Source organism: Micromys minutus (genome assembly GCF_963924665.1).
Source record: "Micromys minutus genome assembly, chromosome: 10".
Taxonomy (NCBI): Eukaryota; Metazoa; Chordata; class Mammalia; order Rodentia; family Muridae; genus Micromys; species Micromys minutus.
The window spans coordinates 6,638,006-6,660,246 of record NC_137979.1 but is presented as its reverse complement, the minus strand read 5'-3'; the positions used below and the strand labels follow the sequence as shown (position 1 = coordinate 6,660,246).

At 44.7% G+C, this 22,241-nt stretch overlaps 1 protein-coding gene across 7 annotated transcripts in view; it reads left to right on the top strand.

Annotated features, from left to right (window-relative positions):
• The window catches only part of LOC308425416 (organic cation/carnitine transporter 2), a 25,985-nt gene extending 6,429 nt beyond the window's left edge, over positions 1-19,556 (top strand). Inside the window, exons 2-10 of one of the 7 annotated variants that reach the window (XM_080922704.1) lie at positions 559-662; positions 8,245-8,399; positions 9,286-9,457; positions 10,575-10,701; positions 12,836-12,936; positions 14,589-14,803; positions 16,459-16,641; positions 17,841-17,976; positions 18,319-19,556. In XM_080922704.1, coding sequence (XP_080778830.1) covers positions 559-662; positions 8,245-8,399; positions 9,286-9,457; positions 10,575-10,701; positions 12,836-12,936; positions 14,589-14,803; positions 16,459-16,641; positions 17,841-17,976; positions 18,319-18,406 — 1,281 coding nt within the window. In that variant the 3' untranslated portion in view covers positions 18,407-19,556. Of the gene's footprint in view, positions 1-558; positions 663-8,244; positions 8,419-9,285; positions 9,458-10,574; positions 10,702-12,835; positions 12,937-14,588; positions 14,804-16,458; positions 16,642-17,840; positions 17,977-18,318 lie in introns of those variants that run through there. The other 6 variants (XM_080922706.1, XM_080922705.1, XM_080922708.1 and 3 more) reach the window with 6 other exon arrangements.
• The last annotated feature ends 2,685 nt before the right edge of the window (positions 19,557-22,241 follow it).

Below are 22,241 nucleotides of genomic sequence, written 5' to 3'. Positions count from 1 at the left end.
CTGAGTGGATTTTTTGTCTACCTTGGATATATCAGTTCCCAACCATCATATAGGACATGTTGATAAACAGCTTACAGCACCTTATCCTTCATGTCATCTTTGTTGTAGCAAAAGCAATACATTTTATAATATTTAAGAATTACAATAACCATAATTTTGTCTATGACACAGAGGCTATCATTATTGGTTCCTTTAGCTTTATGACCCCAACCATTGCAGTCGTGGTATTAGCAGCCATGTGTGGAACATTTGTCCACCTACCAGCTTGCACAAAAGCCATTGCTGAGCACGGTCAGTGTCAGGCTTGGTAGAGTGCAGCTGCTTGCCCTCCTCCTCTCCTTGAATTGAACTGTCACATGGGAGCCTACTCTATGAAGAGAAGATGGAGAGGGAGAGCCGCCTGCTTTCTCTGCATTGCTGCCCAGGTGAGTCATTACCTAGGTCAGTGAGCTCCTGTAGTCAGAACATTTGGGAATGTAGGGTATGCCGATTCATTTTCCAAGAAGCCTTAAATTCCATAAAAGGAATGAGTGATACATCCCTTTGCTCCTCCTACAGTGGGACCTGGTGTGTGATGATGACTGGAAAGCCCCACTCACCACTTCCTTGTTTTTCGTGGGTGTGCTCTTAGGCTCCTTCATTTCGGGACAGCTCTCAGACAGGTAAGGTCCAGCACTGATCAAGGAGTATATACTTGGACTTGACTTCAAATGATGATGTTCTCGTATCCCAGGGTCATGCATTTCAGAAGCAGCAGAAGCTATGTCTAGCATAAAATTTCCAAGTCAAGTAACATGGGCCAACGGCCTCCCACATCATTTCATAATCTTTACTGAACAGAGAAACCTGAGTCAGTCAAGCCATGGGTACCTATGGTCAAATGACCAGCTACTTTGCCATGATTTACTTCTGCACTAGTCTGGAGATTAATTTAGTCCCTTAGGGACTAATCTTCCCAAGGAGATTAAAACACTCTCCTATCCCTGAGAAAGGGAGAGGTTGACACTACACATGTGTACATGCACTGTATTGTAGAACATTAAGTAATACCATGGTGGTCACCTCTGTATTCTGAAGATAGGGTTCTGGCTCTGAACAAGATAAGAGAAGATAGAGATCTCACTAGTTAATAGTACTACATTCATAACTGGTGCCCCTTAGCTAAATGACTGAGGGTATGGCACTTACTGTGTGACCTAAAGACTAAATGTTATTTGTTACAAGCATGGTATTGTACAATTTTAAAGCTTTTATCTAGGGTCCTTTAATGGCTTAGAGAATCAAAAAACCCTTGAAATTCAAGTAGTGGGTGGAGGTGCACACCTCTAATCCTACTACTCAGATGGCTGAGACCATAGGATTGTGAGCTCAAGGCCAACTTGAAATGCTTAGGGAGACTGTGCCTCAGCAACCAAAGGCAACAGTAAAAATAGAGATTGTCTATGAGGGTTTGTTGTCTTTATTGTTATTTCATCAAGAACTGTGAAGTTCTCAGAAGCTCCATTATGCTAAGTCCCTTTAGTTGGGAGCTTTGGGATCTATCTCAGACAGCTGAGGTCAGCAGGGAGCACTTGGCCATGGTGGCACTGCTCCTAGACCCAGCAGAGCCAAGTTCTCAACCTGTGGGTCACAACCCCTGTCAGAGGAGTAATTACAATTCTTAACAGTAGCAATATTACAGTTATGATGTAGCAAGAAAATAGTTTTATGGTTAGGGGTGGTCTTTGTTAGGGTTTCCATTGCTGTGAAGAGACACCATGACCAAGTCAGCTTTTATAAAGGACAACATTTCATTGGCTGGCTTTAAAGTTTCAGAGATTCAGTCTATTATCATGGTGGGAAGCATGGCAGCATCCAGGCAGACATGGTACTGGAGAAAGAGTTCTACATCTTGATCCGAAGGCTACCAGGAGAAACTGTCTCTTCCTCACTGGGCAGAGGGATTGAGCACTGGTAACCCTCAAAGCCCACCCTCACGGTGACACATTTCCTCCAACAAGAACATACCTCCTAATAGTGTCATTCCCTGTGGGTCAAGCATTCAGACACACGAGTCTATGGGGGACAAACCTATTTAAATCACTACAGGGGGTCACCATAACATGAGGAACTGTATTAAAGGGTCCCAGCATTAGGAAGGACGAGAACCACTGCAGTAGAGGGCGCTGCAGCGTCCTCCTGGCCAACTCACAGGCTCATAGGCAAGTCCAGGCTGAGACAGATGTCATCTTGTCTGGGAAGCAGAGCTGCTTTACTGTGTCACATACTCTCAGGGACTGTGATTGTGTGTTTACGTATATGGATCATTCTCAGATTGTTTCTCAAATATTTTTGGTTGTGTTTTTCTTTTTAATGTATGAAAAAGAGGTGTGCAAGCAACAAAATATATTTGCAGGTTAGGAGACAGCTTTTATATTAGTTCCAGGGCTCAACTAGATCATCAGGCTTATATAGCAAACATTTTGCCTACTGAGCTATCTTTCTGGCCCCTCTAATTCTTTCTTATTTATTTATTTATTTATTTATTTATTTATTTATTTATTTATTTATTTATTTATTTATTTATGCCAGGTTGATATTAAACTTTTGACAGTCCTCCTGCCTCACTTTCCTGATGCTAGAAGCACAAGGATGTACCACCACTTCCAGCTAATGAAAACTTACATAATTTCATATCTATCTCATTAGATTTATTTTTATGAAGTCACCTAGAGATAAAAAAAAAATACCCCACAATCACCAGAGTAGATAGATTTAAAAGGTCAGTAGGTTGTGACCATGATTGCAAGCTTTGGCTGAGCCTAAGGTACCTCCCTGTTGGGGAATGATACTTCTCTTAATTTAGTAACAAGCAATAATTGGTTTGTTTTATTTATTTAGCAAATATGTAGTATGCAATACGTGCCAAGTACTATATAATATGTGCCAAGCTCTGTTCTAAGTACAGCACATCTTAAAAACCGAATAGATAATCATATCCTCATAACCCTCTGACAAGAACTGTTATTTCCATTTTATAAGCGGGGCAAGTAAAACACAGTGGTTAATTTATGTGCCCAGAGTATGCAGTAGGCAAGTGGCAGGTTATTCTGAGACCCGGGCCCCTTGCTTCTCTGGTTCTCTGGACTACTGCTGAAGGTCTCTGCTCACCCAGAACGCGCCTTTTGACAAAGCAGATAGATTCAACTTATTGAAGAAGCGATTGTTTTCTTTGGCCATGGGAAATGATACCAGGGAAGGTCAGAGTGCCATGGAGTCTCCATCAGGGTCAGGGGAGGGTTTACTGAGACACAGAGCATGAGCTGAGAGTGGAAAGATGAATGGGAATTTGGTGTCAAAGAGGTGGAGAGAAGAGGACTCTGGGCAGGAAAACCCACCATGTGTTGCAGTGTAGACCAGAGGCTTAGGAATAGAAAAAAGTCCGCTGTGGTTGAGGTCTGGAGACTCGGGTGGAGACAGGACCACGAGGCAGGCAGAGGCCTGAGCAGATGAGCAAACGTAGCTTAGCTCAGACCACAGTGAGGCATTTGGATTCGAGAAGCGAGGAGCCTTGAGAGCGGTTTAAACCAGAGTGTGACTATCAGATGTGCATTTTGAATAAGGACTTATTAGGCTTGAATTGATGGAAGGAAAACAAGAGGCATCTTTTATATGTTCATGTGTGTGTGTGTGTGTGTGTGTGTGTGTGTGTGTGTGTTTTGTTTTGTTTTTCAAGACAGGGTTTCTCTGCATAGCCCTGGCTGTCCTGGAACTTGCTCTATAGACCACACTGGCCTCACAGATCCACCTGTCTCTGCCTCCTGCCCAGTGCAGCAATTAAAAGCATGTGTCACCACCACCTTTATGATAGTCAAATATTTTGCTACCTGAGTTACATCCCTTTCTCCCTGCCTCAAAATGTTCAGAAAAGGTCTTTTAACACATTCTTCAGGGATGGTGATCCTTAGTATGCTCATGAGAGTAAATACTTTAGTGTGAAAATGAGGAGGGACCTTAAAGGGACAATTAAGAGCTTTTCAGTGGTTCATCCGAAGGATGAGAGGGGCTGAGCAGAGGACCAAGGCTGCTAGTGTTGGAGAGATGAGGTAGTAAAGTCTGGAGGACTTGCTGGCTGGTCAAATATAGGGAGTAGGAAGGAAAAGGTTCTCAGACCTTCATAATAAAGTAAGGTATTATACCCTTTAGTAGCTAAGACAGAGAACCACATTGACAGAGAGAATATTGAATGCTATTGGATGTTATTGAATTTGGGGTGATTATAAGACCTCTGATTGGGGAGATTCAGGGTATTGTTAGATGTATGGACCTTTCAGTATGTGCAATGCCCGGGGAAAGGCAAACCAGGCTGAGAGGTCCTCCAGGTAGAGGTGATGAATTTAAGGGTAGAATGTGCACTGAATCTCAAAGGAATTGAGCAATGTCAAAAGCAAGGAGAGGTACATGGCGTTGTTTATAGAAAATGCCAGTTGTATCCTAGCCTAAACAGATCTTTATGAGCCACCTTAACCTGTTTCCATGCATAGAACACCATGATCACCAGAGCAAAGTGTTTAATTTCCACACTAAAGTGTTTACTTTCAAAGAAACTGTGGAAACAAAATTCATGAGCATACTAAGGATCACCTTCCCTGCAGAAGGATGACGGAATGTGTTAAAAGACCTTTTCTGAGCATTTTGAGGCAGGGAGCAAGGGATGTAACTTCGGTGGTGAGGTAACTGACTATCATGCATGAAACCTGTGTTTGATCTACACACCACATAAACCACTACAGGTGGTGCACACCTGTAATCCCAGCACTTAGGAGATGGAGGCAGGAGGATTAGGAGTTGATGGTCACACTCTATTACATAGTGACTTAGAGGCCAGCCTGGGGTAAATGAGCCCCTCCCCGACTCCCTCTGTGAGTCTGTGTTAGCTTTTGTACCTGGAATTTGTTTCCCGTGAGCTCCTTGAGCCTGTGAGTGAAACACTGGGAGCGCTGTGCCCAGGCTCCAGTCTGTATCTGCAGCTCCCAGCACCACCCTCAAGCCTGTCTGCACGCCCAGAGAAATACAAGAGCTTATGAGGTAGATGGCTCACCGCTGTTGAGTGCCATGTTGAAAAACAAACCAGAGAACTCTGTTGGGGCAATAGATTTATGCCTCCAGTTTTTTGTCTAGAGTTATCAGTTGTAATTTCTCATATGGGACAAATGTAAAGCTTTCTTCCTGGCATATTCCTATCTTAATTCAAATGAAGTTAAAATAACTTTACGCTGTCATGCCTTTATGTGAAATTGCTAAACTTGCTTTCTGGATTATGAGAGACTCAACACAGAGAATAAGTAGACTGGTATTTCCTGGCTTTTAAAAATATGTATGTTTGGCATTTTGTTGACAGTTTTTAATAAAAAGTGACCAAACTAGGTTTGTGGGTAGGTGAAATTGCTCTGAGTAAAGATATTTGCCAACAAGCTCAACCACCTGAGTCCTGTCCTAGGACTCTGCTGGTAGAAGGAGAGAACAAGCTCTAGCAAGTCATTCTCTGACTACCACATGCACTCCTCTAATTCACACGCACCCACCCTCGTACACCCTAACCTCCCACCAAATTTCGTTCGATTCTGTCGTCGCTGTCGCAGTTGGAGCGGAATGGAGGCGGCCCGACAGCAACTGCTCGTCAGGCAGGAGAACTCTGTGCCTCAGAAGCCTGTCCAGCGTTTGCCCATCCAGGTGAGCGCCCACTAACCACTTCCGTGTCAGTGCCTGTCATCTGCAGAGGGACAGTTCAAAGCAACAAACCCTAAAGCCTAAAACCGCCCCAAATCACAAACAGAAACCTAAAACTCTGAATCCGGAACCTGGGGAAATAGCACAGTGAAGGGCTGAGCCACACCCATGAAGTTCCCTGCTCAGTCCCCAGCACCCATGTGATCTCAGGGTGGCATGGCGTGCCTGCACAATCCCAGAGACTGAAGGGCAGGAGCAGGAGGCTCTCTGGAGCTTATTGGCAAGCCACCCTGGCCTAATGGGTGAGTTCTAGATGCCAGTGAGAAACCAGCTTAAAATGAGGTGGACAGCTTCTGAATAATAACACTGAGATTGACCTCTGGTCTCCACATGCTTATACACATATGTACATGTGCGGGCATGTGTGTGCGCACACACACCAAAGAAATCCTCCAAACTGAGATTCTCATCATAAAGAAGGATGTAAAGAAAATAGAAAGCTATGTCCCAGGAAGGGGTTGATGCACACTTTGATAGTACTCAGGAAAACTGCAGCACATTAATCAGAACAGACGCCTAGAAACCCGAGGAAGTGTTATTTGAGGTGTGTCAGAGAGTGCTTCCCACAGAGATTAGTGTGTGAGTCTGCGTGGACTTAGGAGAAGGTCCACCATGTGCACAGTGCATGTGAGTGTATTCTTCAGAAACAGCCATGACCAAAAGAAAACGAACACGCTAATTTAGCACAGACAGCAGTCTGGGCTCTAGGTAGTCTCCTGTTCCTCTGCTGCCTCTGCAGTTGCCCATAATCTATCCCATAATATACTTTTTTGTGTGCTGGGTCTTTTTGCAGTTGTTTTGTTTTCATTTTATTTGTGATGAAAATTTAATTCAGGTCTTTGTGTGTGTTCAGCATACACTCTGTCTCTGAGCTATACCCATCAATTATTTTGACATACAAATATTATTTTCTACAATTCATTATGCTATATATTTCATATTTGCATAATTTCCAATTTTTATGTTGGAACTTCCTCAGTAAATTAAGAGATGTACTCTTTGTGTATCTACACTTGTGAAAGATAAAATTTTCTCAAGATCCTTGTGTGACTGATAGAGGTGTTTTGTTTATTGTTTTCGTTGTTGTTGTGTTTTGTTTTGTTTATCTCATCATGAGTTGAGTTGGAAGCTGAAAAGAAAGCCTCTGCTTCTACAAAGATCCTGGATTCGATTCCCAGTTACAGATTCCCATCGCTAACTCCAGTTCCAGGGGATCTGATGCTCTCTTGTAGCCTCTGAGGGTACCAAGCATGCACATGATGTACAGACATGCCTGCAGGCAAAAATATCTATACACATAAAATTAGTTTTTCCAAAATTACGATTTCAGCACTTTGATGCTTTGAAATTTTAGATCTTGCAGAGTTTCAACATAAAGATTATGGAGTTCCAAAGGTTGTCTTTTGATTTTATTGCCACACTCCCTTTTTGTGTAATTACTATGTTTGTGGGGGTGGGAAGGATAGTTTTTCATTCATATATTTATTAAAGATGTGTTTCTACTATGTAGCCCTGTTGGTTTGGAACACATAGTGATCCACCTACCTTTGTCTCTCAAGACTGAAGGAATTTGCCACCACAACTGACCCCACTTTATATACAAATTTTGTTTTGTCCATTTACAAACTTTAGTATCCTGGGACTGTAGAGACGGCTTAGCAATCAAGAGTACTGGCTGTTCTTCCAAAAGACATGTGTACTCAGTTCCTAGCACACACAGTTAGCTTTTAACTGTCTCAGGAGCAGGGATGTATATACACCAGGCACTGAGAACACATATATGCACATAAAATAATGAAATTATCTTATTAATTTAATAAATTTATTTAATAAATTTTAGTCTAATTTATTCTGGGTTTTTTCCCTTTACCCTTTTCTTTGCCTTGAGGTTTATCTATTAAAGAACCCTGAGCAGTTCCATGGAAGAATTTCCCACCCAGGTCAGGGTCAATCTCTGACAAGATTATAGGACAGTACCATGTGGTTGTCAGTCACTCGCACAGTGCCTGTGGCAGTTAATGTGCAATTAGCTGTGTCAGGTGCTGTGCAATGGTGACACAGATTTTTTTTCTCTTTCTCCTCAGTATTTTCAGCACTTGTATAAAAAATTCTTCCTCTACACCTATTTCAAGTTATTCATATCATTGACAGAGGGAAGTCAAGATAAATGACCAGTCTTTATTTTCCATGAATTATGTTTGATCTGCTTGAAAAATTATTATATGTGGGTTTACACGTAACAAATGTCTTTCCGTCCCCTGCAGTCATTGGCATCATTGTGGCACTGCCATTGAGGCAGCCTGAGTGTCCAGACTACACATTTATCCTGGAAAGTATGGATTCAATGTCCACATGGAGACTGAGAGGGTGGGACTCCTCTGGTGCCAGTCCCTGTGTCAGGAGACAGCTCCTCAGTGGAGCCAGTGGCTGCTGCCTCTCCCAGCTGCTTCTCTGTGACCCTCCTTTCCTCTCCAGGTTTGGTCGCAAGAATGTGCTGTTTTTGACCATGGGCATGCAGACTGGCTTCAGCTTCCTGCAGGTCTTCTCGGTGAACTTCGAGATGTTTACAGTGCTTTTTGTCCTTGTTGGCATGGGTCAGATCTCCAACTACGTGGCAGCATTTGTCCTGGGTATGGACATCAGGTTGGAGTTGAGTACTTGATCCTGTGTTTCCCTTTACTGGAGACAAGTTGTGATGCCCTCACTAGAATTCCCTATAAATACACTAGTTTACCAGATGGAAAGTTGAGCCTGACAATGGTTCTGACTTCTGATGTCTGGTTCTTCTGGCCTCTGACTTGTGTCCTCCTGGCCTTATTAGTACTTCAGTCATTAACCAGGACTCCCTTGTGGAAGGCTTGTATGGAAAGGGCTTAGGCATCTGAGGAAAGAAGGAAGATGGACCATGATGGGCAGGCTCCCCAGGAAAGAGAGGCTGCAGAGCATTGGTGCCTCTCATTGTCTGCCAAAGAGAGTGGTGGAGCAGTCCAGTTCAGGTATTGGTCAGAGTCTACCCTTCAATGCTGTGACTTAGACACACTACATTGTTCCCACCGGAAAGCTTCTAGTCTCCCTGTTTAGAAGAGCCTTGCTCTGACCAATCAGATCGCTGGGTTCCTTTGGCTGTATAATGGGAAGGATGATTATTTTCTTTTCACATTTACTAGAACATTTTTCCTATGAAGGACAATACTTAGCATGTGTGGCTTTAGTGGTGACTTTGCCTTTGGTTAATGCTTCCTTGTGTAGGCCCTCCCTGTAGGGGGCTAACTCTCTTTAGCATGTGTCTGAGGGTGGTGATGTTTTCATAAGAGAACTGTTGCCTAGGGACCTCAGAGGAACACCGCAGGAGCAAAAGACAGCTGACTTAGTTCAGATGTAACCCCTCCCAGAGACTCTGAACACAGCTATTTCTGACTCCCTCCTTGTCTCTATGTTAAAAATGATATCACAGAAGATTCATGAGGAAGTAACCCCAATGAATGATTAACTTGACTCCTTTCTTGTTTTGAACAGGAACAGAAATTCTTTCCAAGTCAATTCGAATTATATTCGCCACCTTAGGAGTTTGCATATTTTATGCATTTGGCTTCATGGTGCTGCCTCTGTTTGCATACTTCATCAGAGACTGGAGGATGCTGCTGCTGGCACTCACTGTGCCAGGGGTGTTGTGTGGGGCTCTCTGGTGGTGAGTGTGGCCCTGGTCCTTTCAGCTGCCTACCTGTGGGGTGACTTCTGTGTCACATCCAGTAGAGGGCAGCAGTAGAATTTCAATTCTAGATCCCAGAAAAAGGGGGTGCATATTATTTATAAGTCAGTTCATAAAATCTCTCCATGCTCAGAAAAGCCAAAACAACACAGAGTCCCAGTGCATAAGTGGGCATCTCCCCTGCCCTGTTCTAGATTGAACTAAGGATTTGCTGCAAGCAGATAGAGGCCAGTCAAACCTCTGGGAAGTTCTCAGAGCCTAGCAAGACCTGGACTGTAGCTGCTTGATACTGAGGCCCCAGACCACGGGTTGGAAAGGAAAGAGAGGGAGAGCTCCAAATTGAGCTTCCTTGAGTGGCTATGCAGAGGAAGGCAGGCTCCAGCTATGCTGCCAACAGAGAGAGACTGGGCAGGTAAAGCAAAAGCTATTCCAAGCCAAGAATGGATCCTGGCAGGAATTACTCCTTAGAATACACTAGACTAAGGTGACTTCCTAATCCCTTGCACAGTGGAGAGCATCCTGGAGAAGAATGGGAGGAGAAGAAGCAATGCATCATGGTTTCTGATTATGAGAGAGGAGAGAGGGCTGCCTGGTCACAAGGATGAGGAAACTATCCACCCATCTCTGGCCTTGATAACAGTGCTGTTTGGTGTAGAGAGACTGACACGTCTGTTGAATAAATCAGAGGTGGAGTGAGAACGAATGGATGTTAAGTGATCTCTGCAGAAGATCTCGTGCCTCTTGGAGACTGAGAAGAAGACAGTGGGATCCGAGTGGGCCTGACTCTCAGCAGAGGCCGGGCATCAGGAGCCCAGAAGGGGGCACCACCATTGCAGACATGCAGGAGTCAGGCAGAGTGGGGTCCCCTTGGGATGTACAGGAGGATGTGTCAGGTTTTGCTCACTCCTGTCAGTGTTCAGCAGAGCTCATACCTCAGGTAGTCCCTGGGCCATCTCCATTTCTGGCTTGTGAATATCAGACAGTCCACACACCTGCCTCTCTGTCTGAGATCTCACTTCCCATATGTAGTTGAGCCATGTCCAGCCTCTGGAGAGAAGTGAGCAGGAGGCCTCACTAGATTACACTGTACTTCCAGGTTCATCCCTGAGTCCCCCAGATGGCTCATCTCTCAAGGCCGAGTTAAAGAGGCAGAGGTGATCATCCGCAAAGCTGCCAAAGTCAATGGGATCGTGGCACCTTCCACTATCTTCGATCCTAGTGAGGTAAATTCTATGTGAAAGCTGCTGGGGCGGCTCATGCTGGGCATTTTAGCTCAGTGTTGTACAACACAGCTCACAGGATCAAAGGCCTTCCCTAAGCCATGGCCATACCCCTAAGGCAAGGGTTGTTAAAATGCAGAAGTTGGAACAATAGAGGGATGATTGAGTCTAAGTGCTCACCACACAAGCATCAGGGCCTGAATCCCCAACAACAGACTGAAAACCAGGCGTGGCTGAGTGTGCCTGTAATCCCAGTACTGGGGAAGCAGAGACAGAAGGGTCCCTGGGGGTTTACTGGTCAGATGGATAACCAGTCAATGAGAGACCCTGTCTCAAAGCTCAAAGATAAGCTCGAAAAGTGATTGTCCTGACATCCCACCTATAGCCTTCAACCCTCGACCCCTCTCAAGCATATACATAGACAAACCTGAGAAGTTGAAAAATGGCTTCCATATACTTTTCTCTAACAGGGTTTGTTTTTTTTTTTTTGCCATTCTTCCTTTCTTTTCAAGGTAGTCATATTTTTTAATTATTCCTTTTTCTTCTCCCTCACCCCTTTGGTTTGTTTTTGAGATAGGGTTTCTGAGTGTAGCCCTGGCTCCCCTGGAACTATCTGTAGACTAGAATGGTCTCAAACTCAAAGATCTGCCTGTTTCTGCCTCCCTAGTGCAGGGATGAACGTTGTGTGCCACAACTGCCTGCTCCCCAAAAATACTTTTTTTAGATAGAGTCTCCCTATGTAACCCTCTTTGGTCTAGAAATCTCTGTGCAGGTTGACCTCAGACTCACAGATACCTGTCTCTGCCTCCCAAATGTTCAGATAATAATAATAATAATAATAATAATGCCACTATTCTTGGCTTAATTATTATTTGAATAGTAAACATCCTTCATGAGGAAGTTATTTCTTATGCCTTAGAGATTGTTATCTAAAGATAATCAGACAGAGGTAGATTTACAATCAGCAGAGTTCTGTCTCTGTTCACTCTCTCAATTCATTGTTACCCATCATCCCGGAGCCTGGTTCTTTCTGATGGTCACTTCTCTTCCCCAGTCTTTGATACTCTGAGGCCACAACTTTGTGTGGTCCTGGTTCTTGCTTCCTGTTCCCTTTTCCAGACTCAGGAGGTTGACACTGCAGATTCTGGCAGAGATAGATGTGGGGTTTGTGTCTTATGTGAGAAGAGAAGGGACTGGTTGAAGGCTGTGCTGCAGTGTGAGCAGCAGGCATAATGAGGACTTGGAGCTTGTAAGAGATGAAACAGTTGTTATGAGCAGACAAGAAGTTGTGAGTACCAGGAGCCTTGCTAGCATATCCCTGAAGTGGTAGCCCAGCAACAACTGTCACTCAGCATTCTCCAGAAGGGCTCTGAAGCACAGAAGGCAGGGCTGAGAGCATTTTAAGTCAGATGGCTTTGGTGGCGTTTAAGTAAGGGGTTAGTCTGGGTGAACCCATAAGTCTTATTGGCATCACTAAGGAAATGTAGTTGTTTCAGAGGATTCTTTGAGTCCCAAGTTGACCTTTTGTTGAACTGCTGATCTGGTAGAAACAGGCTCCCAAGCTGGGTTAGCTAAGAAAGCAACATCAATGTGTTTAGACATGTGGATTGATGGCTTTGGCTTTGTTGAATCTCATAGGAAGTTAATCTGGGTGAAGGGTAGGTCAGTTTTCCTGTTTTTCAATTTGAATTTTTTTTCTCCTGGAAATAGACCAGTAACAACATAGCATGAGGACTCCCAACATTCACTCCACTTACATATCAGCTCAGTAAAATCCACAGCCACTTTTTTCCCTCTGACCAAGAGAGTTGGGAGTCAGCCTTACTTAGGCAACCTCAAGACCTCCCTGGAAAGTGACAGTGAGGATGTGTCAGCTTGGGCCTCTGCCTTTGCTGTGCTCCTTTTTCAAAGCCTCTTTCTCATTTACTCTAGGTCGTCCTTGACTAAGGCTGCAGGGAGCCTTGCCCATCCCTTTGAGTCATTGTACATCTGTCTTTTCAAGGAAGAACCTTAGAATGCTCCCTAACTCTTGAGAAGTAGATAGCAAAAATGATGGGTGCTAGGTGTGTGTGTGTGTGTATAAAGCACATCTTCAACTTGTTTTCCTTCTAGACCACTAACTATTTTCTTCCTACAGTTTCAAGACTTAAATTCCAAGAACCCTCAGTCACACCACATTTACGATCTGGTCCGAACACGGAATATCAGGATCATCACCATCATGTCCATAATCCTGTGGTGCGTAAGTGAGACCTGCCTGAGCCACACCCACTCTCAGGACTCTTGTCTACAGACATGCTTCAGACCAAAGCTGAAGCCTCTGTCATCACATGATACAAGGCTTCTTCCCTGTGATGGATGGATGGCAGCCACGGGCACATCACACTTTTTAATGTAATGGGAACCCAGAAAAGGAGAAAATGATCTTTGGAGGCTGTTTAAGATCTTGGGATCTCACAAGGGAATCAGGTCCTTCCTTAGTGGTTCTGTCCTTGTCCCCTCCCCCCACAGATTATCTGTGGTAAATAGCCAGGAGGAAGCTGACAGAATTTCTCCTGAGCTCATGGAGACAGAGGGAGCACCTATACATTGGGGCCACATTGTCTGTCATTTACACACACACCCTACACAGCGCCCACCCTATACCTGGCTGTTCCTTTTAAAAGTTCTCTGTTGATGACACTCTCTGGCTGGGACAGTTCTGGGTTTGAAGAAGGGCCTCCATGAAGATACTTTAGGATCCCAAGGCTGCTAATAGCTTTCTAGAAACAGTGGAATATGGCCCTTCTGAAGTCAATGCTATGGCCTGGATGTCCTCCCCAGGTGTCTTCTGACAAGGTGTTGCACAGCTATCAGAAAGGAATCTATGATTCTGCCAAGGGGGGAGGGACAAGGGTACCTGCATAGCTTCTGCCAGACCCTTGGAACATTGGACATCCTTGATGAGTGATAACAAGATGGTGAGAGGGCAGACTACCCCTCAGTCCCCCCTAATGCACTCACCAGCTTTGCAGAAATAAGCTAGTTTGCTTTCTGGTTTGGGGTGAGGATCATCCTGAGTCACCCTTCTCAAGGAATTGTTCAGGATGTCTCAAATGCAATTCAGCCCACATGAATCCTCCTCAGAAACAGGGCCTGCTTGGAACTGTACCCGAGATTTCTAGCCTGAGTTTTACCACTTACTTTGAATCTCCCACACTCTCCTGCTGTTGTGGAGTTTCCTGGTGCTTTTGAGCCTTAGTCTCGCCCTTCACTACAGCAGCTGTGTTTCAGCCTGTTCATGACTTAAAGGTAGTCTGGTTTGTCATAAGAGTATAGGTCATCAATGGAGAACACCTACTAGTATCAGAGCCTCAACAATGAGAGCTCCCCCTCCAAGAACACATTAGGGTCCCTGTCACTAGCTTGACTGATCACAGATAGTCTGCGGAGGGTGCTTCTCCAGATGTTTGGTATCTTTTCCCTTCATTCTCCACTTCTCTCATACCTTACCCAGTCCATTACTCATTCTCTGATTCATCTTAGAGCTGCTGTTTGGAAAACACATACAGCAGGGAACTGGGTTTTTGCAAATGCTTCAGAGTAGGATTTTAATGTTGAAATACAGGTTGGGACGTTTCCCTGAGTGATTAAGTCAGTGTGAATTATGTAGGCTCTTTTGGTGAGACACTTTCTTTGTGGAATGTTCTGAAGATGCACTGGCAAAAGATATATACACCTCCTCATTGTGGCCAGGAAAACGTAACTTTTGGGCTATGAAGTAAGGCATAGGGTTGAGTCTACTACTGCCCTCCCATTCCCTGCATCAAGAGCAGTTCAGAACTTCTCAGGATGAAAGTTTGTCGTGTGTGGGTCTGGTCTCTCCAGCTCTCTTCTGTCCCCTGTTGCAGGCTGACCATATCCGTGGGCTACTTCGGACTCTCTCTTGACACTCCAAACTTGAACGGAAACATCTATGTGAACTGCTTCCTGTTGGCGGCTGTTGAAGTCCCCGCCTACGTGCTGGCCTGGCTGTTGCTGCAGCATGTGACCCGGCGATATTCTATCTCTTCTGCCCTCTTCCTGGGTGGCAGTGTCCTTCTCTTCATGCAGCTAGTGCCTTCAGGTATGGACCACACTCATTACAATCCTGAGTCTGCTGTTTCCCTTTCTTGAATCAGGCGATCAGTGAACTGAATAAAGCAAAGACCATCACACGTGTGCTGCATGTATACAGTGCTCACTTAAAAATCGAGAGATGGTATCACAAAACTAGTGTGTTCTTCATAGCCTGGGCTTTGTTCAGTGGGAAGAAACCATCAGGCTGTTGGTTAATTAAGCCCTAGACCCAAGTTAATGTATTCATGTATACTTTCCTCTCTAGAATAAAGAGAAGAGAGTCATCCCACTAGTTCTGTCTCATTACTTGTTCAAGGACTAGCTGGAGTGGGTCCGCATGGACTGTTTCTAGTGGAGAAGAAAGTTAGATGCTGGTCCTTCGCAGAGGTTATTCCATCTGTGAACTAAAGAGCAGTCATGGGTAGCACCATGAACAAGAGGCATTCAGTAAAGTTTACACGAGGTAACAGAACACCTTGGGAAAGTCAGGGAGAACATTTCAGAAGATTTGATAGGAAAGACAGAGTGAGGCGTGGTGGGTGACACCTGTAATCCCAGCACAAGAAGGAGAGGCAGGAGAATCAGAAATTCAAGGTCATCCATGGCCATCAGGGAGTTTGAGGCCAACCTAGGTTACATGAGACCTTAATTTAAAAAAAAAAAAAAAAAAAGAATAAATAAAAGCAGAGTTTTGACAGGCATTAAACCCAGTGTGCTTCAGGATAACAGAAAGAAGAGAAAGGTCTCGGAGGCTGTGGACAGGACTTTGCTTGTAAAACTGCCTAAGAATCGCACCAGTGGGCAGGAGGAACCCTTTCTGACAACTTGCATAACAGAAGATAAGCTTTATTTGTCTATAACATGCCAGAGTCATTCATGCCCCTGTGGTATTGGGAGCCTCTGGTGGTTACTTTGGGGCCTGTGATACTGGGACCTTTCATAAAAACAGCTCATTATATGGCAGAAGGAGTGGCTCTCACCTGAGCTCAGAGTGATCTGTGGGACACTTAGTTACACTTATTAGTCAATTGGAGGATCATTCTCAAGTTCAAATGGATTATAGTTGTTTTTTTTTTTCAACGACTTTATTACACTTATTTATTTGGAGAAGAGAGATATATTTCCAGCACACATGGAGAGATCAGAGGACAACTTGCAGGAAGTGTGAAGTACTGGTAGTCTCCTTCCAGTGTATGGAACCCGGCTTGGCTAAAAGCTCTGTTGCCCACTGAGCCACGGTGAAAGCCCAGATCTATGAACTTCTGGAGTTGACTGGAAACATGAACCTGAGTTAGAACTGGACTCCCCCATTCACATTCATACAAGTTTTCAGTTACATCCACCACGGTGCCCTCAGTATGAGGTTCTGTGGAAGCAGCTCATCCATAACACAGGATGACTTCTGGAAGGCAGGCGGTCTGGGCTGATAGGGCACTTACTGTCTGGGCCTCTGGGTTGAGGGACATGTACCCTTATACACATGAAGTAGCCTGTCTCCTTTAATAATCTCCTTTGAGAAATCTCAGCCATAGTGTTTTCTTCCAATAGGAAGTTACAGAAACTGACCAGCTCTCTCCATCCCAAATCAGGGAGGAAAGGGAAGAGAACTCCTCAAGGAATCTTACACAGACCCTCTTGACTGTGTTAACTTTGTCTTTCTAGAATTGTTTTACTTGTCCACTGCCCTGGTGATGTTAGGCAAGTTTGGAATCACCTCTGCCTATTCCATGGTCTATGTGTACACAGCTGAGCTGTACCCCACTGTGGTCAGAAACATGGGTGTGGGGGTCAGCTCCACAGCATCCCGCCTTGGCAGCATCCTGTCTCCCTACTTTGTTTACCTCGGTAAGTACCATGCTGCACTGGAGCGACGGGACAGAAGCGCTAAGTAGATTAATGTGAGCTGGAGAACAAACACCTGAAGTTATTAGCAGGATGCCTCAGTTCCAGGATCCCTGACCGGAAGGTTCCTTTCCAAGTGTAGTGTGGAGAAGGCACTCATTTGCAAGTGGAAAATAACTCACAGAACAGCTAGATGGGAATGAGAAAGTCTGGGAGTTTCTATTTCAGTCTCCCCAGAACCTCCATCACAACATACAATTTCTTCATCGTAAGAAATGCTTTAGGGAGGCAGTGTACTTTACTGGAGGAATTTTTCTTAGAGTTAGAAACATGAAGAGAATCCTGTTCATTCAAGAGGTCTAATAGCAGTTGCCAGAACTTAAAACACTTCATTCATTCAGTGTATCTGTGGAGGTCAGAGAACAATTTAGGCAGTTGGTTCTTTTCTTTTACCATGTGGATCCTGGGGATGGAACTTTAGTCTCTAAGCTTAGCAGCAAGTGTTTTAAGGAGCCGAGTCATCTCCCTGGCCCTCAGTTTAGTTTTCAAGACAGTAGCTCACTAAGTTGTAAGAGCTGGGCTTGGACTTGCTCTGTAGCCCCAGCAGCCCTTGAACTTTTTTCCTCTTGCCTCAGCCTACTGATTAGCTGGCATGTAGGCCTGCATGGCACACTTGACAGGATGTTTTATGCCCTGTAAAGATCTGCCTTTTGGTATTTTCTATAGCAGGACACCAATTTCTATGGTCCAAGAAGTGCTCCCTCCTGGCTGCTGCTCCTCCTCTGCCTATGTGTAGCTCAGGAGAGGACTTGCCAGTGTCCAGAGAGTAGCAAGCACTTTGCAAGCATGCTGCATGGCTCTAGCTGGGTGGTACCTAGTCTAACCTGAGTGCAAATCAGACTGTGACACATCTGCAGAGGTGGAAGGTTGTTTCTCTGGACAAGCACTGTGTGTTGCTTGGAAACCCTGCAGCTGTCCTGTCTCTGTTCCCCTCTTCCTCTCTCTGGTCAGGGTAAACACTGCAGAACCTCTGGACACATGTGTTCCAGGTCTGGATTCTGACTCTGTAGATGCCAAACTTCACTCTGGCAGCCCAGGCTTTGGGAAGCACTGGAACCAACAGGACAGGACAGTAAGCCCTCTATAGAGTCCCCAGCTAAGACCAAGTCTCACTGTAACCTGGGTCCTCTGCTCAACCACAGGTGCCTATGATCGCTTTCTGCCTTATATCCTCATGGGAAGTCTGACCATCTTGACAGCTATCCTCACCTTATTCTTCCCTGAGAGCTTCGGTGTCCCTCTCCCAGACACCATTGATCAGATGCTAAGAGTCAAAGGGTAAGAGACCTCCCTCCTAACACTGTGGATTCACTGGGTCTGGCCTGCCCAGTTCTTAGGGGTTTGTTCCTTAAAGTAGTGCTCCCTGAATATTCTGTCTCACGAATACTCACTACCATAACCATGGTGCTAGCTATGGCAATGTCCTGGTCCTGTGTGAACAGGTGTCCTTGTGAATGCCCTTTGAAGCAGCAGCTCTGATTCAGTGCAGAGACCAAGAAAAACATCAAAACTTGCCTTTTGTTTTGTTTTGTTTCCCTCCTGATCTGGTTTACCTATTTTGATACTGACAGGTATCTTTTTAAAGTTTGTTACTAATGTTTGTTTTCCTTGTCCTAATAGAATAAAACAGTGGCAAATCCAAAGTCCAACAAGGATGCAAAAGGATGGTGAAGAAAGCCCAACCGTCCTAAAGAGCACAGCTTTCTAACACCCTGCATAGAAGGTGAAAAACTGAATGGAAACCTGCATGTTGTCAGAAATGCTCTCAACAACTGAGGACTTTCTGTTCTGTTGACCTTGTGTCTAACATGCTCATGGATGGGGGCATCTGTTCTGGAGAGTCACCTTCCTCCAGGGCCACCAAGGCTAACCACACACAGCTTGCACCTCCCATCACACTGGTGAACTTGGGTCTTCCAGAGAAGTGAATGAGTCTTGAACAAGTGGGACTTGGAAGACGGTGAGAAACATCTGCTAGACACGCTTTGTTATTTTGTAAGACAGGATAAGGCTGCAGATAGAACCACAGGTCTGTTTTTCCCTAACTGAAGAATGTACAGGAAAGAAATTAATGTGGCGAGGTGGTGGTGTGCTTGTCTAGGATGCACCAGAAGGAAACAAAAATTTCTTCTCAGAAAATGAGTGATTCCATGGGGAGTTTGATTTCTCATCTTACTCTAAGTTACCAAACTCCTAACTGTGATTGTTTTCACCCACAACAGAAGAACACAGGACCAAGGGAACCCTAAAGGAAACTAAGGTGGAAGCTGGTCCATACAGCAGTGTGTGGACTGCTCAGTCCCATAGCCGGCTGTACTGTGTAGACATCTACTGTTGAGGCCAGGCTTGTGCAAATCAGAGCTCTGGCTGCCAGCTACTTTTTATCTGTGTCTCGAGGGAAATGTATGGATAACAGAGTGTCCCTTCCTTCTCCCAGCACTGTCATGGGAGGTTTGTTTGTTTGTCATCTGCTGTTGTGTCCGTAGCAGAGACTTGGGAACTCCCAGCCCAGTTGCCACCGTACAAGGCCTTCCCGGTCTTAGCCACTAGAGCTGCTGAGTGCCAGTAGTAACACTGTGTGTGCTTCTTCCTTTTACGATGTGTAATCATGAGGGAAATTACAAGAGAGAGATGTAAATTGTGTTCAGTCTCTCAGCTGCTGGCTGCAGTCATGGCACACCGGTGGGTAGTTTGTGTTCAGTGTGATTGTCTTCTCTTCTGATTATGTTGCCATGGTGCTCCCGGAGCACAAGCTTCACGCTCTTAGGATACAAAACAAACACAAAACCTGTATTTTGTGAACGCTCCTGAAGTGCCTTGGGCAATGAAGTGGTTTTAATAAACAATGATTTTTTTTAAAATAATACCAACTGACTACAATCTTTCTTCCTAGGATTTGATGAGTTCTTGCCACAGCAGCATGCAACTCTTCTGTAAGCTAATTTTAGCAGTAGTTTGAAGTTAAAATTAACTTATACTATATAGACTATGTCTACTTAATATTGAGCTAATTCCACTAGCCTGGTGCACTTAACCTAGGTCTCCCTGGAAACAGCCTAAGCACAGAACTTCTGTACAGTTACATATTTTACATATATGACTCTGAGGAGCAGGAATACAGAACAGGGAAGGAGGGAGACCCAGTAGTAGGGTGTCTTCTTGGAGAGGACAGCACTAAGGACAGAGCCCTACAATGGCATGAATCTCTGAGGGAGCCTGGGAAATACATCTGCACCATGGAGAAAAATGGGGAGCACTTGCCTATCATCTCCCATTCACAAAGACAACAGGAGGGCATCTGTTCCCCACATTCTCAGTTCACACAGGCATCAGTCACACAGAGATCCTGTCTCTTGGATGGAGAACAGGCAGATACACACTACAGACCCAAATGAGGCCTTCAGGCTGCACCTCCACAAGATGCCGCTTGAACCCAGTCCTTGGAGCTGCTGAGGGCAGACAGCATTGGGCTGGGGCTGCACAAGACATACACAGTGCTGATGAAGACTTTGTCACAGTCATCTGTGCTTCCAGTATGAATGGATCAGGTCCACAGCTCAGCTGTTACTGGACAGCATGGCAGGTTACAAGCCTCTAGCCCAGGGTAATACAGAGCAGCACATCTAGAAGATTCACCCAGTTTCCAGTCCCCTCAAACCAGGTGCTGAGTGGGTTCCTGATGGCCTGCCTTCTCAGGAGCCCCGGGTTGTGAACTGCAATCCTGCCCACCATGTCTGCCATGGGTGAACAGTTCCTGCCCTGGCTTTTATTCTTGGTGTCTGGTTCCAGTCATTCATGATCTCCTACAGCAGACACTACTGCCTGAATGCCTTGTGTGCTGTGTGGAGAGGGGGCAACAGCCCAAGTCCCTTCTGAGAACCCTCCCCTCTGCACAGGCTGAACAATAGAGCCTGTTTCCATGACTTCAGGGGGACTGTTCAGAGAGAGGCGTGTGAGTGATGAGGATCTGTGGTCACTGAAGCTGTCAAATACATAGATGCAAGGAACAAGAAATGATGAAGAAAGACATCTTGAAAAACCAACATCATAGTGGTGCATATCTGATATGCCAATATTTAAGATATTGAGACAAGATAGATTAATCTGATGCTTTCCTCTGGTCTCCACAGGCAACACATATATATGTGGTATGTATACATACATACAGACAGACAACCATATATATGTATATATACACATGCACATACAGTTTTTTTTATGCGAGGCAGTGTCCTGGATATCCTGGAATTTACTCCGTAGACCATGCTGGCCTTGAACTCACAGATATCGCCTGTGTCTGCCTCCCTAGTGCTGGGATTAAAGGTATGAGCCACTATGCCCCCCCAAAAAAATAAAATTTAACAGTGTAACATTTAAAACATAAATATTTCATCTAAAAGTGCTTGGTGAAGCTGGCTCAGTGTTTAAGAGCATTGACTGTTCTTCTAGAGGTGCTGAGTTCAAATCCCAGTAACCACATGGTGGTTCACAACCACCTGTAATGGGATCTGATGCCTTCTGGTGTGTATGAAGACAGCTAGTGTATAATACACATAAAATAAATTAATAAATCTTAAAATGCTTAGCAATAACAAGTTTGTGTTGACAGTAACAACACTACTCTTCCCTTCTGAACGTAATGGCTGACTCCAATGTAATTAGTTCACCATAGCAAGCAGTTCTCTTCTTGTACCTTTATATAAGTTCTAGGAATCAATTTCAGGTACCCAGGCTTTCACAAGCAAGAGCCTTTACCCACAGAGCTGCCTCATTAGCCCTTGGCAAGAATTTTAATAATTTATTCCTTAATGAAAAAAAAATGCTTGCATGTTTTATAGATTGAAGCCAGAACCTTAAGCATGCTGAGCCAGGGACTGTGCCCCAACACCAATAAAATAGATCCATGTATGCATGCATACATATACATACATACTTTATATTAAAATATATGTTTTAAATATTTTTAATCTTACTTTTCAGTCCAAGATTCCTAATAGGACCTAGAGTCCCTGAACATGTGACATCTTGGTGAGCTAGTGTTTCTGCTCAGGTAGTCAGGGCTCCTGAGTGTTCAAGAGCTGTCTATACAGGTGACCCTGTCACTCAGTCAAGCTGCTGGCAATTAATCTCAAGACTGGGCCACCCTCCAGCTCTCCCAAGGCACCTTGCCCAGAAGGCTGGACCTGGGACGAGAATGCCTTTGGTGTGCTAGGTAGTTTTCACTCCAAAATGGTACCGATTCTTCTCTCTGTGACTGAAGCAAAGGTAAGATCATCTGCCAGACAACATTTTTAAGACTGGCATTATTTTATTCACACTTGCCAATTCCAGTATAATTTACAATTCCTATCTTTAGGATGATTTTACTTTAGGCTTCTTGATACCTTTTAAGAGCCAGTTGTTTTTTTAGAGAGAGAAAGAACTCCAGCACTGAGCTTTACTCAGAGGTTGGGGCAGGAGTGGTGGTGTAAATCCCTGGAGCAAGACTTTATATACCAGACACCCACGAGAAGATATGGCTTATAACTTGGTATTGAGCACAA